At 45.5% G+C, this 14,565-nt stretch overlaps 1 protein-coding gene across 5 annotated transcripts; it reads left to right on the forward strand.

The window, feature by feature from the left end:
- Positions 1–5,489: 5,489 nt before the first annotated feature.
- LOC120704558 (zinc finger BED domain-containing protein RICESLEEPER 2-like) lies at positions 5,490–11,578 on the forward strand. 5 transcript variants are annotated; one of them, XM_039988995.1, is made up of 5 exons: positions 7,150–7,299; positions 7,670–7,725; positions 8,320–8,424; positions 8,509–10,445; positions 11,066–11,578. In XM_039988995.1, the coding sequence occupies exons 3-4, from the start codon at positions 8,416–8,418 to the stop codon at positions 10,438–10,440; spliced, it is 1,941 nt and encodes a 646-aa protein (XP_039844929.1). In that variant the 5' UTR covers positions 7,150–7,299; positions 7,670–7,725; positions 8,320–8,415; the 3' UTR covers positions 10,441–10,445; positions 11,066–11,578. The 5 variants fall into 5 exon arrangements, with proteins under 5 accessions (XP_039844931.1, XP_039844934.1, XP_039844930.1 ...); XM_039988997.1 differs by lacking the exons at positions 8,509–10,445; positions 11,066–11,578 and adding an exon at positions 5,490–7,092 and having other exon boundaries at positions 7,228–7,299; XM_039988996.1 differs by lacking the exons at positions 8,320–8,424; positions 8,509–10,445 and adding an exon at positions 5,498–7,092 and having other exon boundaries at positions 7,228–7,299.
- The last annotated feature ends 2,987 nt before the right edge of the window (positions 11,579–14,565 follow it).

Raw genomic sequence — 14,565 nt, forward strand, 5'->3', positions numbered from 1 at the left:
TCTTATCCATTCTTAGGTAATAAAACTTTCAAATAATTTTAACTACTAATTAGTTTGTGTGAGGGTATATGTTTTCGAGGAATGGAGGTGGTAACTAGTAGTGTGTGATTTCAAATGCCTCTGCTATAAAATAAAAAAAACGTTAAGAGTTTCTTGTAATTAATAGATCAGTGTTGGATTGGCATGCTGGGCAAGTAGATGAATGTCCCATGTATGAGCTTTGGTGTTTTGCACCTGTCGAATTCCGTAGGAAAAAAATGGAGGAGCTGTTTCTAAAAAAAATGAACAAGGAGCTGAGGAAAAGGCCTAGCCTGCAAATATCTGCAACCACTCAGCACAGGAGAGGCTGATATTTCATTTAGATAAACTTAGCATGCATACAGTTGGAAAAAAGGGGGGGGGGGGATTCTGAAAAAAAAGGAAGGTCTAGTGGCCTTTCCCTTTCTCCGCTTGTCCAGCAGCCAGGCCAGGTGAGGTGACGAGGTGGTAGGTTAGGGCGCGTTTAGTTTCTAAAAATTTTCACCCAAAAATTTTCACCTCCCCTTTAAACACATATATGAAGCATTAAATGTAATTAAATAATAAAACTAATTACACAGTTTGGATGTACATGACGAGACGAATCTTTTAAGGATAATTAGTGCATGATTAGCCATAAGTGCTACAGTAACCCATATGTGCTAATGACGCGGTCAAAGGCCTCAAAAGATTCGTCTCGTGGTTTCCAAGTGAGTTCTGAAATTAGTTTTTTAATTAGTGTCCGAAAAGTCTTCCCGACATCCGATCAAAGTGCTGATTTGACATCCAAAAATTTTTGGATGGGGGAACTAAACGCGCCCTTACCCTCGCCTCAGTATTTGGCCACAAGGAATTTGATTTTTTTAAGAAAAATATTTGTCGTGTTTATTTATCCGGTGGCTGATTACCTGTTAATCGGTCGCTTTCAGCAGTTAATCGCTGCTGTTGAGTACTAGCGGTAGACTGAATGAGCAGTTGTGCAGGGCGGGGGCAACAAGCAAATGCAATGCAAGCGTGGCCACTTTTTCCGGCTGCGCTTTTTCCCGGCCACGTCACGCCACCTCGACACGCGTCACCCTCTCAGCCAACCAATAGCGCGAGGTCCAGAAAGATCTCGGGGTAGGCAGCGGGGCCCACAGCCACCTTGTGGCCGGTGTTAAAATTAGGACAGAGCTGCCAAAGCGTTCCTGGCCACAAGTTTTATTTAGCAAGTCTGCACTGCACAGGCCTTTTAATTTAGGGTTTTTTATTTACAGGACATTCTGAAAACGCTGTTTTGTGCGCTGCACACTCTATTTATTGAAATAGTCTGCAGCCCACCGTGAGTTGTAAATTTTGTGCGCTGCACATTGGTCCTATTAAACTACTCATTTGCAATCCGGAAGGGGAGAGAAGATGCCCTAAAAAGACTAAAATGCCTCTAGCTGTCTAAAAGAGCATTCTGAATTGCAAATGTCACAGCAGACTATAGCAACATATTTGAGGAGATAATATATGTAGGATAATTGACTAGCATATCATAATTGTTAATATGTCACAAATTACATCAATTTGGCATGTCAAAAGACGTTCATGATGCAAAGTTCGAGTGCCATTACAAGTCCAGATAGGGATTTAATTGCCATTAAAAATTACAAACAAACAACCACACGCATCAGACGTGCATTAGATGGTCCAGTGCCATTCTTCCATGCACCTCAGCCTCCTCCACTGCAATTCTCCTAGCTCGGCTGTGAAAGAAAACAAAGATTAGAAAAAAAACATAAGTCTGTATGTTGATATTAGAAAATGATATAGATGGTGCATTGTAGTGGAGTAGGAGAATAAGGTCCGGATGTTTACCTCCTAGTCAGTGCCCCAGGACTACAGTTTAGATCAAATGGGCTAGTTGGTGTTGATGGTGCATGTAGCAGCTTCAATGGTGTACTTGGGCTGGCTCCTACTTTTGTGATCACTTGCTTCTTGGTCCTCTTATTTTTAGGTGAGTTTGTGCTGGCTACTACTTTCTCCTTCTTGGCCCTCTTATTTTTAGGTGTGCTTGTGCGGGCTGCTGCTTTCTCCTTCTTAGTCCTCTTATTTTTAGGTGTACTTGTGCTGGCTGGTACTTTCTCTTTCTTGGTTTTGTTACTCTTTGGTTTTGGTTGTGCAGGAAGTGGATCATCTGAGTCATACACCGTCTCATTGCAAGTTTTTTGCATGTGTCCTAACTGACCACATCTCTTGCATCTCTTTCTTTTCTTGCTGCCACCCTCAGCAACTGATTTTATTCTCCTACTCCTTGGTCTACCTGCTGCCCTCTTGAGTACTGGAGGCCACAGCTTGAATTCTAGTTGTACTTGAAGCCACATACTCTTGTCTGGTATTGGTTCCATCCAACCTTCATATGCTGATTTGAACTTTGACACAAAGTAGCAGCTGTCGACATAATCCTCCAACTCTAGACCCCTATAAGAGCATATCAAACTTATTGCATGATTACATGGGAGTCTAGTGAGCTGCCATCTCTTACAGGTGCAAGTTCTTTGTTCCAGATTAACAATATGTCTCCAATGTGTCAAATTCCTTTAAACACCACTGATCTCTGCCATGTGACCAAGACCTTTGTGGATTGAATATCCAACCAGTCCTCTACTCTTTGCATTAAGAGACTTTATTATGTGTGGCAGCACTTTACTAGTCAACTTCATGGCTAGAGTTCTTCTCTGATACAATTTCTCCATGATTTTTTGTCTAATTGTATCCATCAGTTCTATCACAGGCAGTGACTTGTCATGTTTTATCTAGTTATTGAAGGCTTCAACAATGTTATTGGTCACATAGTCACACTTGCTAGATGTAGAGAAATAACATCTTACCCATAAGTGCTTGTGATTGTCCTCAATCCATTTCATTGCTTTTGTGGATGATGCCTTCATGGTGTTTTGATTGTCAAATATGTCCTTTCTGTAAGCTCTTGCAGCTGGCCACAGGTTCTTCTCAAAGACCTTTCCACGATATTGCTTCTTAATTTTTTTTTTTGTAAAGATGCCTCATGCATTCCCTATGCTCTACACCATTGGTGAAGACTTTTGTCACTGCTATGTCAATACCTTTCCCAGCATCGGTTGAAATGACAAGTCCAGGTGGAGATCCAATTGCCATTGCAAGCTTGTTCATGAACCACCCCCAATTATTTTGTGTCTCTGACCCAAATACTTCTCCTCCAACTTGTTCTTCAAAGCAGAAGCTCCAATTGTGGAATCTTGCCTCAACCACTGGATCACTCTATCCGTAACCCAGAATTGATTAGCCATGCAATTATTCTCTACTTTACTTGTGCTCTTGCAGTAGTGCTTATTAGGCATTTTTTTAATCTGTCATGTCCTTTCATCCTGCAGTTGTGATGCATGTATTCTCCATGGGCACTTCTTGGCTTTACAACATCCTCTATACCTCTTTGCTTCATTATAACGAGTTACAATTTCAACCTCCTTCATAATAGCATACTGCCTAATAGCTTTCATGAAAGTGTCTCTATCTTCAAATGTCACACCAACATCAATACATGAAGAGGGCCTAAAGCACGTGGCACTGAGTGAACTTCATGTGGAAGGTGCATATAGCCTAACAGAAATTAGGGACCTGCCAAAACTGTCTGATGAGCTCCATCTCAAAGATAACAAGGCACTTCAGAGGATTTCCAACCTGCCCATGCTTCGTTCCCTCATTATTGATGACTGCTCAAAGCTGAAGCATGTTGCAGGCCTTGACGCGCTACAGCACCTCAGACTTGTGTTCCCCCCATCCACTGAGACATTTTATTTTGAAGAGCTAATCATCTTCTGGAGCATTGCCTTCCCACGGTGGCTGGAACAACTGATTCAAAAGTGCAAAGGCCTGCGAAGGTTTGAGTTGCAGTGCAGCCTTTCGTTACTTAGGAGCTGCCTGGACGGTGGCAAGAACTGGCACATCGTCCAGCAGATCCATGAGGTCCGCATCATAAGTTGTGATGGCAAGAGATACATTCGGTACAACAAGAACCGTCAGATCTATGAAACAAATGCCCAGTCTGAAGAATGAAGCAATTCTGAAAATCTTTGCATGGTACTCCGTATATTCCTTACATCCTTCAGAATCTTGCTCCTCCTGTATATAATATCACATTATAGGTTTGGTTATAACAGCAGCTCACACATGTATTTTGTGTTCCTTATTCCCTGCAGACACTAGTTTATTTTTGGTACAGCCACACGTTTCAGTTGTCCCTGTCGATTGTTCCAGGAGTTTGTGTTTATATTGAAGAGCTTGTATTTTGATCACGATTGATCCATGAGTTTACATTTGTTTTGGGGCCTTTTGCTTTTACCACTCAACCGATGTATGTAATGAAAATCATATGATGGTTTGTGGAGCCCCGTGGAGAATTGAAGTATGGTTCTCTCTTTTCAGGTGAATCAATCTGGAGATGCTCAAGCTAGCTCCCTTTATTTGACTCTTCGGCCCTGTTTCCCGTATATGCTTATTGTGGAGTGTTATTCTACTAGTAGATTAATCATATATATGAAGCTTGGTAGAAGAATAAATCTTGAGCAATTCTATCCCATTGCTTTCAGTCTCAACCACACCTCCACCTCTGCTATATATACCGTATGAAAGTACTAGTGGACACAAGCTTGACAGGTGTAGCAAAATGCCGGGCACAAGAAAATATATCGTGCCACACAAGATAGGAGTTGGAAAATGAGTGTACACAGTGTATGGTCCCTACATACAGTAGGTTTTTAATCGCGGTGGGGCCTACAACCTTGCTTGTGTGGGCAAGGATAGGATAGTTAAGAACATCCCAGCCCACGGGACACACGTACACGTATGACGTATGCGTGACTAGGAAAAAAATTAATTGTTAGGTGTATATATATTGGGAACATATCTGATGGAAACCATATTTTTTGTGAAAACTCGTGCAAATCATAACAAAAAAAAATATTTAAATTTATGAAAAAAATCACACATATAAATCATACGATGATACACAACAATGTTAGTAGTTACTCACACAACCGCCGCGCCGACATTTCTTGCTTCTTAGCGGAAATAAATTTAATGAAAAAAAGAAGGGGTGGTAGTGCAAATATCATGACCACATGATGTGCATAAAATAACAACACGTCATGGGGCCCGCCCGCTGCTGCTCTCCTCTCGTGTCTGTCCACATGATGCGGATTTGAGGAAGCCTGGCACACAGCACAGCAAGCACGGTAGTACAACCAACCGAGGGTTAGGGTGACTTTTCCACGCTCTTTTTCCGCCACCTCACCACCTCCACGTACGTGTCCCAACTAGAAATCACCCAAAAGATCTCATGGTTGACAAAATTTCGTCCGGTACTAATGTGTAAAATTAGTACCGGGTAGAATTTTTTTTATCCTCAGAGATCATTTAGTACCGGCGGCTGGTAACACCGACCGGTACTAAATGTCGTATTTTAGTACCGGTCGGTGTTACCGGCCGGTACTAAAATAGCACATCAATTTCGTACCGGTCGGTAACACCGACCGATACTAAAATGCGACCTTTAGTACCGGCCAGTGTCGGTGTTACCGGCCGGGCACCGGTCGGTACTAAATGGTACTCCACGGGTTGGTTCAAAAGGAAAGCATCTCTCACCCAATCACATCTGATGTATAGGTGAGATGGTAAGGAAGCAACACGCAAGGCTGGAGGTTATGGGTTCGAATCCTCGCGCCCGCGCACGCGTGAAAAATTCGCAGGACTTGTGCGGGCCTCCCGAGGGTTCGTCAATTTTTTTCTTTATTTTTTGAGCTCAAAATCATTTAGTACCGGCCAACCGGTACCGGTCGGGAGTCCGGTACTAAATAAGGATTCCCTACCGGTACTAATAGACGTTTTTCTAGCAGTGTTGGGTTGGTAATGCCAGCCTGGTTGCTTGCCTTGCTTCATGTCGTCAATCCAAAAGCTCCTGTTAATCCTGTGTCAATTCGATGAATCCGCACGCTAATCATGAATGAATTAAGACTGAAGAAATGATCAGTCACCTGGTCAGGTTACTGAGCTAGCTAGCTGACAGTAAAGTTCAATATATTACTACAACGGACCGCCCACAGGCCACAGCGGCATTGATTTTTTTTTTTGAAAAGGTGTATACATGGCTGCATGCATACAGGAATACGCGTATATGCTGTGGATCTCACAACGCACCTGCACCACAAAAGTGATACACTCCTGGATCTGACTAATTTGCCTGCCTGCCACCACTAATAATTTATAATTCTCTTATACCCAGCCACCCAGGGGACGAAATCAGAGCCACATGTACGGGAGAGCACTCTTGTTCTTTCTACTTTGATTTTCCGAGGAGCCAGGGCAGTTCCAGAAATTGGGACGTGGGTTTCAAAATTTCAAAAGATGTAAAAATTTTTTTTTGACAACCCAAATTTCATAAGTTACAGTAATAATTTTTAAAATAAAGATTGAATTTAGGACTAGTTAGCTCACCTTGCATTCAGATTTGATTTCGCTGCGTGCTCGTCCACTTCGTCTTCTCTGCTCAATCACGCATGCGGTGCTTGCGGTGGCTCTCATTCCTTGATCCATGGCGATCCTTGGCGTAGGCCTGCTAATGGGTTGGATAATATTTGGAGTTTTTGGGTTGGGTTGTTACGTGAAATTGTTTGGATGGGAGTTAATGGGTTTACATGACAATTGGGTTGGGATGGAATGGAATGGGTTTGCTAGCAAATGGGTTGGGTTGGGTTGGAACGGGTTCATTTTCCCCGGGTTCTCACCCACTCCCTCAGTCTCACCCAACCCCAGTCTGCCCCCAGATCGCACCGCCGCTCCTCCGGCCCCCAGATCCGGCTACCGTTCCTCCACCCGCAGCCCCTGTGCCTCATCCTCCACCACCAAATCCGGCAGCTGCTCCTCCGCCCTGCACTCCTCCTGCCACTGCTCCAAGCATCCCACCGCCGGCCCCGACCTGGACGACGCCGCTGGACCCGACCTGGAAGACGCCGCTGGCCCCGTCCTGATTGACTACCTCCACCTCTTCTGCTACCCCAGCCAAGGCAAGACCAGGTTCGTCGGCGCGCTCGTCCTGATTGGCTTGGGTCAGTTCTTGGTTGGGGGTTTTGGTGATGGGACGAGAGGGTGTTCATGGATTTCGTCGCTCTGCTTCACCTGCCGATCTGTTTCTTCCCACCTTGTTTCCAGCGACCAAGCGCTCGCTTTGGTTCTCTCTCTGCTCTTGGTTTTGCGGAAAACAAAGGATCCGATGGCTTCCAGGTACAAATCCGACACATCTTTGACTGATCTCTTGAGCTCACTACTTTAGTGTTTTCTTTTCGGGGTGGGGAGATGCGGAGACGTTCGGATTGGGTGCACGCGGCTGTTGGTGTTGGACTGTTGGGTGCCTCTGCATTCTCAGCTCTGCTCCTCCTTGCGCTGCGATGTCTCTTGCTAGGATCTGTACTATGATCCCCCTCTCCAGTGAAAATGTTTTCTCTTTGCGTTGCATGGTAGGCTTTGTTACTGCTGTAGGCCGCAGTACTTGTGGCGGCTCTTAATTACGGTGTCTTCTAATCCAATTATAGATTCAGTACATGTATGACCATTGATATGCTAGCTGAACTTTTTGCTTTTCTGATGGATGCAGGGCAAGGGCGTGTACCAGTTCGTGGACAAGTACGGCGCCAACGTCGACGGATACAGGTGAGCTATCGAGACACACACCAGTCAATTCATCATGTAGATAGCAGCAGGCACATGAGGGTCTATCCATGTGTTTCTATTGCTGTTTGGGAGCTAGGATCATAGACCTGCATGTGTGCGTGAATGTCCAGCTAGATGTGCACTTCTTTTGATTACTCTGCTTAGCTTCTTTTGATTCACATTGATGAATATCCAGCTAGTAATCAATATCAAATATCAAATAACAACTACTTCTTTGGATTACCTGCATGTGTGCGTGAATATCCAGCTAGATGTGCACTTCTTTTGATGAATATCGTAGCGCAGTAGATGTGCGTGAATCGCAGCGCAGTAGATGTGCACTTATTTTGATTACTCTGCTTAGCTGGATTTAGCTAAACTATCTTCTGATTATCTTAGTGTGTAAACTTTTTGCTCAGAATTTTGCATGCGGAGGCAAGTATAGCTGACTGAATTTAACTCGACCTGATTGCATGCTAACTTAGACCAACTGATTGATAAAATAAGGATAGCATTGGGATGCAGTTCAAATTGGCTTGCCAAGCAGAGTGTTTGATTCTTTATGCTAAACTAATTTCATTTACATTCTCCCAGACTACTTCAATGCGTCTTTGACTGATCTCTTGAGCTCACTATCTGGTTAGCTACCTTGGCACATACGGTGGTTACCTATCAGCAGTAGTTGATTTGATGGAAACGGTAATTCCCTCAAGCAAATATTTTTATTATTATTGAAAGTTCAATGGATTATTGGTTGACATATACGGTGATTATTATGCTCAGATGTCAACTTCTCATCCGGCTGAGGCCTCAGACACCAATACAAGCAGCAATGATGACCATTCATCAGGAACACCAAATAGGAGGTCTAAAGTGTGGGAACACTTTGAGCCAGAGTTGGTCGAGGTGGATGGTGCTCTGAAGGCTGTTTGCAGATACTGCGGCATGAAGATGGCTAGTGGAAAATCAGGTACAAATAGTTTGAGAAATCACATAAAAGATTCTTGTCGAAAAATTAGTGCAGATGATAGACAGAGGTTTATTGCCACAATTCAGAAACAACCAGCGGGTCCATTTACCTTCAATCCTCAAATAAGTCGTGAGTTAATGATAACTTGGTGCATTCGGGCAGAGGTTGCATTTAATAAATTTGACGACCCAAGTTTTTCACCATGGATGGCATCCTTGCAGCCCACATTTGATTGCATTGGGCGCCAAACAATCCGCAATGATTGTGTTCGTATGTATGGGAGAGTGAAGCAAACATTAGCAAGTGAACTGCAAGGTCTTGATTCTCGCATATGCTTTACTTCTGATCTGTGGACATCTAACCAAAAGCTGGGATATATGTGTCTAACAACCCATTATGTGGATGCTAACTTTGCCTTGCATAAGAAGATAATTTCTTTCAAAGCATTAAAGTATCCACATAGTGGTCTAGCCATTGAGGAGGCAATCACAAGATGTATGACAGAGTATGGAATAAAAGAAAAGATGTTCACTATCACCCTTGACAATGCATCAAACAACAACACAGCTTGTGACCTTTTGCAAGAAAGTGCCAAATCAGACTTGCTGTTTGGTGGTCAACATCTTCGAGTTAGATGCTGCGCTCATATTCTGAATCTTCTTGTCCAAGATGGTATGACTATTGCTGATGCAACACTTGAGATGATCCGGGATCTGATTAGGCACATTAACTCCTCACCGAGAAGAATCCAAAGTTTCAACGAGATAGCTGAAAGAGAGAGTCTTTCACCAAAGGCTGGTTTGGTTCTTGATATTCCGAACCGTTGGAACTCAACTTTTGATATGATTGTTGAGGCTGTGAAGTACAGGAGCGTGCTGAAGAGGTATGCTGCATCAAATCAAGAACCTTTTCCATCAAATGATGACTGGATAAAAGTTGAGGCTATATGTGATTTTCTTGAGGCTTTCGAAGAAGCTACAAGGGCGTTCTCAGCTGATAGATATCCTACAGCACACACTTTTTTGGATAATGTTCTTTGCATTCATGAAGCTTTAAAAAATTCAGAAATGCAAGCTAATGAAGCCATACAAAATTTGGGTAGAGCAATGGAAAGCAAATTCAGCAAGTATTGGGATGGGAACTATAATATGACCCTTGTTATTGCAACGGTACTTGATCCAAGAAAGAAGATGGACTTCTTGGAATTCTTTTATCAGAGGGTGTGCAACTACTTTGTTGATATTGAGACAAGCATGACTTCAGCTAGAGAATGGATGACTAAGTATTTTAGGAAATATGAAGAGATTGTTAGGACAAATGGTGTAGATCTAGTATATACTACTGTATCTAGAGGCATTATGGGTTCACCTGTGCTAGCTAAAAGAAGAATGCACCAAGAGTTTGCCCACTTTAGAAATCAAAAGAGAGCTAGCAATACTCAAAAATCGGAACTTGATGCATATCTGGAAGATGAACATGTGAGAGATGATGAAAACTTTGAGATCTTGAGTTGGTGGAAGACAAATAAAGACAAGTATCCTGTCCTATCAACCATGGCACGAGACTTCCTTGCAATTCCATTGAGCACTGTGTCTTCTGAGTCCGCATTTAGTTTGAGTGGTCGGATTCTTAGTGATAATCGGAGTTCAATGACACCTGAAACTCTTGAAGCCCTTGTTTGTGTTAAGGATTGGTTGTATAAGCTCCCAGGCAATGAAGACTGCTCTCAGATTGTGGTTGACTAGCACAGGCCAGTACAATCGTTTACCAGCTTATTCTAAGTTTCTACTTGTGTTTTGTAAACAAAGCCATCAAAGACTGGAGCCAAATTTAGTTGTTGTAAGGAAATTTCTTGGCATATGGATGGTTATGATTATTCTTTGTTGGGAATTAGGACATCTGTAGGAGAGGTTCTTCCTGTTTTGTAAAATTATATTACCTCTTGAACGAATTCTTGGCTAGGAGGAGAATGCCGTCTTTTAACAGCTATAATTGTGCCATCCTGGAGCAAACCCTTGTATACCTGGTAGAGCTTGACCTGATGAACTACTTTCAGAAGAGTCTGAAGTTCTTCTGTGATGCCACAGGCAAAGTACAATTGCAACTATGACAATACCTAGTACTATCAAGCCTCCTACAGCACCTCCTAGAGCTGCTGCAAGAAGTCTTGACATCTAGTATGGGATATCCTCTCTCAGGATATTGAATGCATCCATGCATGCTTTCTCTCTGTTTATTTTATTTTGATTCTTCTCCTTGCTCTGCCTGATCTTAGTAGTTTGGCTCTGTTGTCCTGGGTAACTTCTTTTTCACATGTTCATAGCCTGGCTATTTGTTGCTTAATTACCACTTTCTATACATTTTCGCCAGGATATGGAGTACACCCCTTACGCAGCAAGTTCCTCTGTATCCCACATCTCGCTGCTCAAGGAAGTTCTTGGCTGGAGGTTTTGTCTTAATCATGTTTTGCCGTGTCGATAGCAGTATGTTGGAAGGTTATTGCGGATTAGGATGTAATGTTCAGCTCCAAGTCCGTTTGATTGACGATGCTCTGAATTCAGTACATCTAGATCCTGAATAATTTGATTCAAGACATGGTGGGACTCATGGACTCATGGTCATGGCACAATCTAAGATGTAAAAGATGGCCAACGATGTAAACTGGACGATGACATGGATGGTCAGTATGCTTGCGTGGTAGACTGCCAAGAGAGGCTAGGAACTTTCTTTTTTTTTTGCATTACCATTACTCACTACTTTGAAGGATCTACTGACAACGAAAGATGTTTTGCACAGCGTGGCCCCAAACTCTGCCTTCTCGCTTTATATGAACATAAATTTGTAACTGTTTTTTTTCTAATAAGTAGAACATTGTGGATGCAATCTGTTCCTGGCGACTAACCAAGTGGATCTAGCAAATAAAAAAAACACCATTTTTTATTTTGATAATTATTTTATAATTATCCATGGCAATTCCACGGGAGTAGCTCCATGGCAACCTAAGACATGGTGGGTTGGGTTGGGTTGGGGATAACTTAATTTGGAATGGGGTGGGGTGGAGTAAAAAAAACATATTTATTTTGGATTGGGGTGGGAATGGGTTGGATTCTTACCCATTAGCAGGGCTACCTTGGCGCACGCAACCCCTCTCGGGCAGCTCCCCAGCCCCCCCAAGTGCATGATGGTCCGTGCAGCATCATCCTTCCCAGTTCATCGCCTCCCGACACCACGGAGAGGTGGGATGCGCACAAGATCAAACCAGGCGGCAATCCAACATCGTCGTTGATCGTCATTTGTCAGAGGTGGTCGGCGTTCCTTTGACAGCAACAAGAACAAGAACGCGGCGGTGGCTCCCTCCCGGCGAGCAGAACCAGCAGCCCGGGGCGCAACAGCAGTAGCAGCCGCGCCGACTCCGAGGAGAGGTGGGACGCGCACAAGAAATCGAGCCTGACGTCTTCGTCGTCCTAGCTCGGCATGCAGCAACACCAAGGGGCGCAACAGCACCAAGCCCAGCAGCAGCCGCGCGGCGTGGGCGATAGCCTCGGTTCAGCGAAGCCACGTCGTGGTTGTCGCCGTCGTCGCGATGGTACCCGCGACGGCGGGCGTTGATAGTGTGACGGGCGTCACGGTCCTCACCCATCCGCTGCGCTTGACGGGAGCGACTCCCGCCGGGCATGCGGGTGATGCACGGTCTTGTCCGCACCCGCGGCCTCCATCCTAGTGGTTGTCCTTTCGCGGGGCAGGGCCCGGCGCGGCAGCATTCGGTCGGTTTGGTTGGGCTGCGCGGCGCCGAGACACCGAGCTCTCCGCTTGCTGATCTGCCACATATTCATTCTCTCGGGCTCGTTGCTCTTCTGGAGTCGCGGGAGCAGGGAGACCCTCAACCTCAAGGAGTGCTGCCGCCGCCGCGACGTTCTGGCTTGCTCGGCTAAACACCGGTGAGGTTCGTCCATCCCCAGCGATCTGCTGGTTGACCTCTCCGGCGCCGCGATGTCCAATCTCCCGGGCGAGCGCCGCGTGCTCTTGCTCGAGTTGGAGCTGCAGCTCCTTGAGCTCTTTCTCGCGCGCGCAGTCTGTCCAGACGCGTTTGCGGCTGGCGCCCGTCGCCCCCCTGGTTCGGCGCAGGGGTTGCCGGAAACGGGCGGTTGTGTGGGGATTCTGTGGAGTCCGCGTAGTTCTTCTGTACACGTACTTCTTCTTTGTTGAACATCAGGTACTTGCATGTACGTTGCAACTGACTAAAATTGAGATTATATGCCTTTCTATTTTTATGTGCTAAAGAAACGCGATTTGATTTGATATGGTAAATTGAATTTGGATAGCAATGAGTCTATTGGATGCAGTTTTTTCCCTAGCTAGATTTATGTTTACTAATTAGGGTTAATACAACTACTGAGTGTGTCTAACTTAATTACGTGGCATATTGTCTGAATCTGATAGCTTAGTTGATCAACCCAAACCTTTGATTTGTTGGTGGGGAATAAAAACCAGTACAAGGCCATAGGGGGGTGTTTAGTTCCCACCCAGGCACCCAAACTAATTATTATGAAATTAGTTTTTTATTAGTGTCCATGTGACACCAAGAACTCAAGTAGATTTTTCGTTGCGCAAAAGTAGATGATGATGAGTTCTACTTCCTCCACTCGCTGATATGGCCCCACAAGGCAGAACCTGATTGAACCTCCCGCCACTCGCTACTGGAGAGGAGGCGAGGAGGTTGGACCTTCCGCTACTGTAGATGGAGGCGAGTAGGTTGAGGTATGAGGTTGCACCGCGTCCAGCTCGCACCCCACACCTTCTGTCACAGGACCTCTATCGGTATCCTTCAGCAGAAATACTCACTCCTACTGCAGCAAGACAGGACTCGCATAGTCATCCATAACTACGCCCTAAGAGGCGGAGCAGCCGGGCCCCAGGGGTCAGGCTCTTACCTGACCTCACCAGGGCAACGGCCCCGGACCCGTTCCCCACTCTGGGAACGGGTCCGGTGATGCCACGTGTCCCTGAGGAAGGGAAGTTCCGCGTCAACAGCCGAGGGCTCGGACCCCCCATATGGGTCCGGACCTCCCACACGCGTAGAACCAATATACCGCCGGGGCGGGGTCCGGGGCGCCACATGTCCCGCAGGCGTAGGCGCGGGCGCGAGTCTTCCGCTGGAAGACTCGCCCACCCACTGCATTCAATGCGGGTGGTTGAGGCGTGCTCTGCCGCCGCGGCATGCGGGTCAGCTTTTGTCAGGCCTCACTGTAGACCGCATATTACCGAGGTACACAGTGCAGCTGCATGCGCCGCATCCGCGCAGAGCCCGTCTGTCACATTAAATGGATACGACGGCACGGCACCCTTTCATCATACTGCCTACGCCGCAAGCTACACGGCCCGTTCAGCTACGCGGCAGGCTACGGCAAGCTACGCCGCAAGCTACGCCCTGTCGTCGTTTCGACAAGACAGGGCATGGCTATGCTGGACGGAAGATTCCCACGGGCAAAGCAAGGAAATCCAGGAATAGGTCTCCGTCGCCTGCAACGCCATAATGTCTGTACAGTATGTTATTTTATACTACATCGCTGGATCCATCTGTCGGGGACCCAACGGCTATGTACACTCCTTCCTTGAGATATAAAAGGGAGGAGTACGTAAAGCCAAAGAAGGTCATGCGAAGGCAGACATAACACAAGCTCGGATTCACTCCGAACAATCCCGTTCTCAACCTCTTGAGAGCACAAGCAATACAACATACAGTGGACGTAGGGTATTACGCTCCGACGGTCCGAACCACTCTAAATCTGTTGTGTTCATCGTGTTCTTGTATCTAGATTGGACTAATCGTAGCTACCCCCCGAGTACTCACCATCTGGGTTTAGGCGGGT

This window comes from Panicum virgatum, chromosome 4K, assembly GCF_016808335.1.
Source record: "Panicum virgatum strain AP13 chromosome 4K, P.virgatum_v5, whole genome shotgun sequence".
Lineage (NCBI taxonomy): Eukaryota > Viridiplantae > Streptophyta > Magnoliopsida > Poales > Poaceae > Panicum > Panicum virgatum.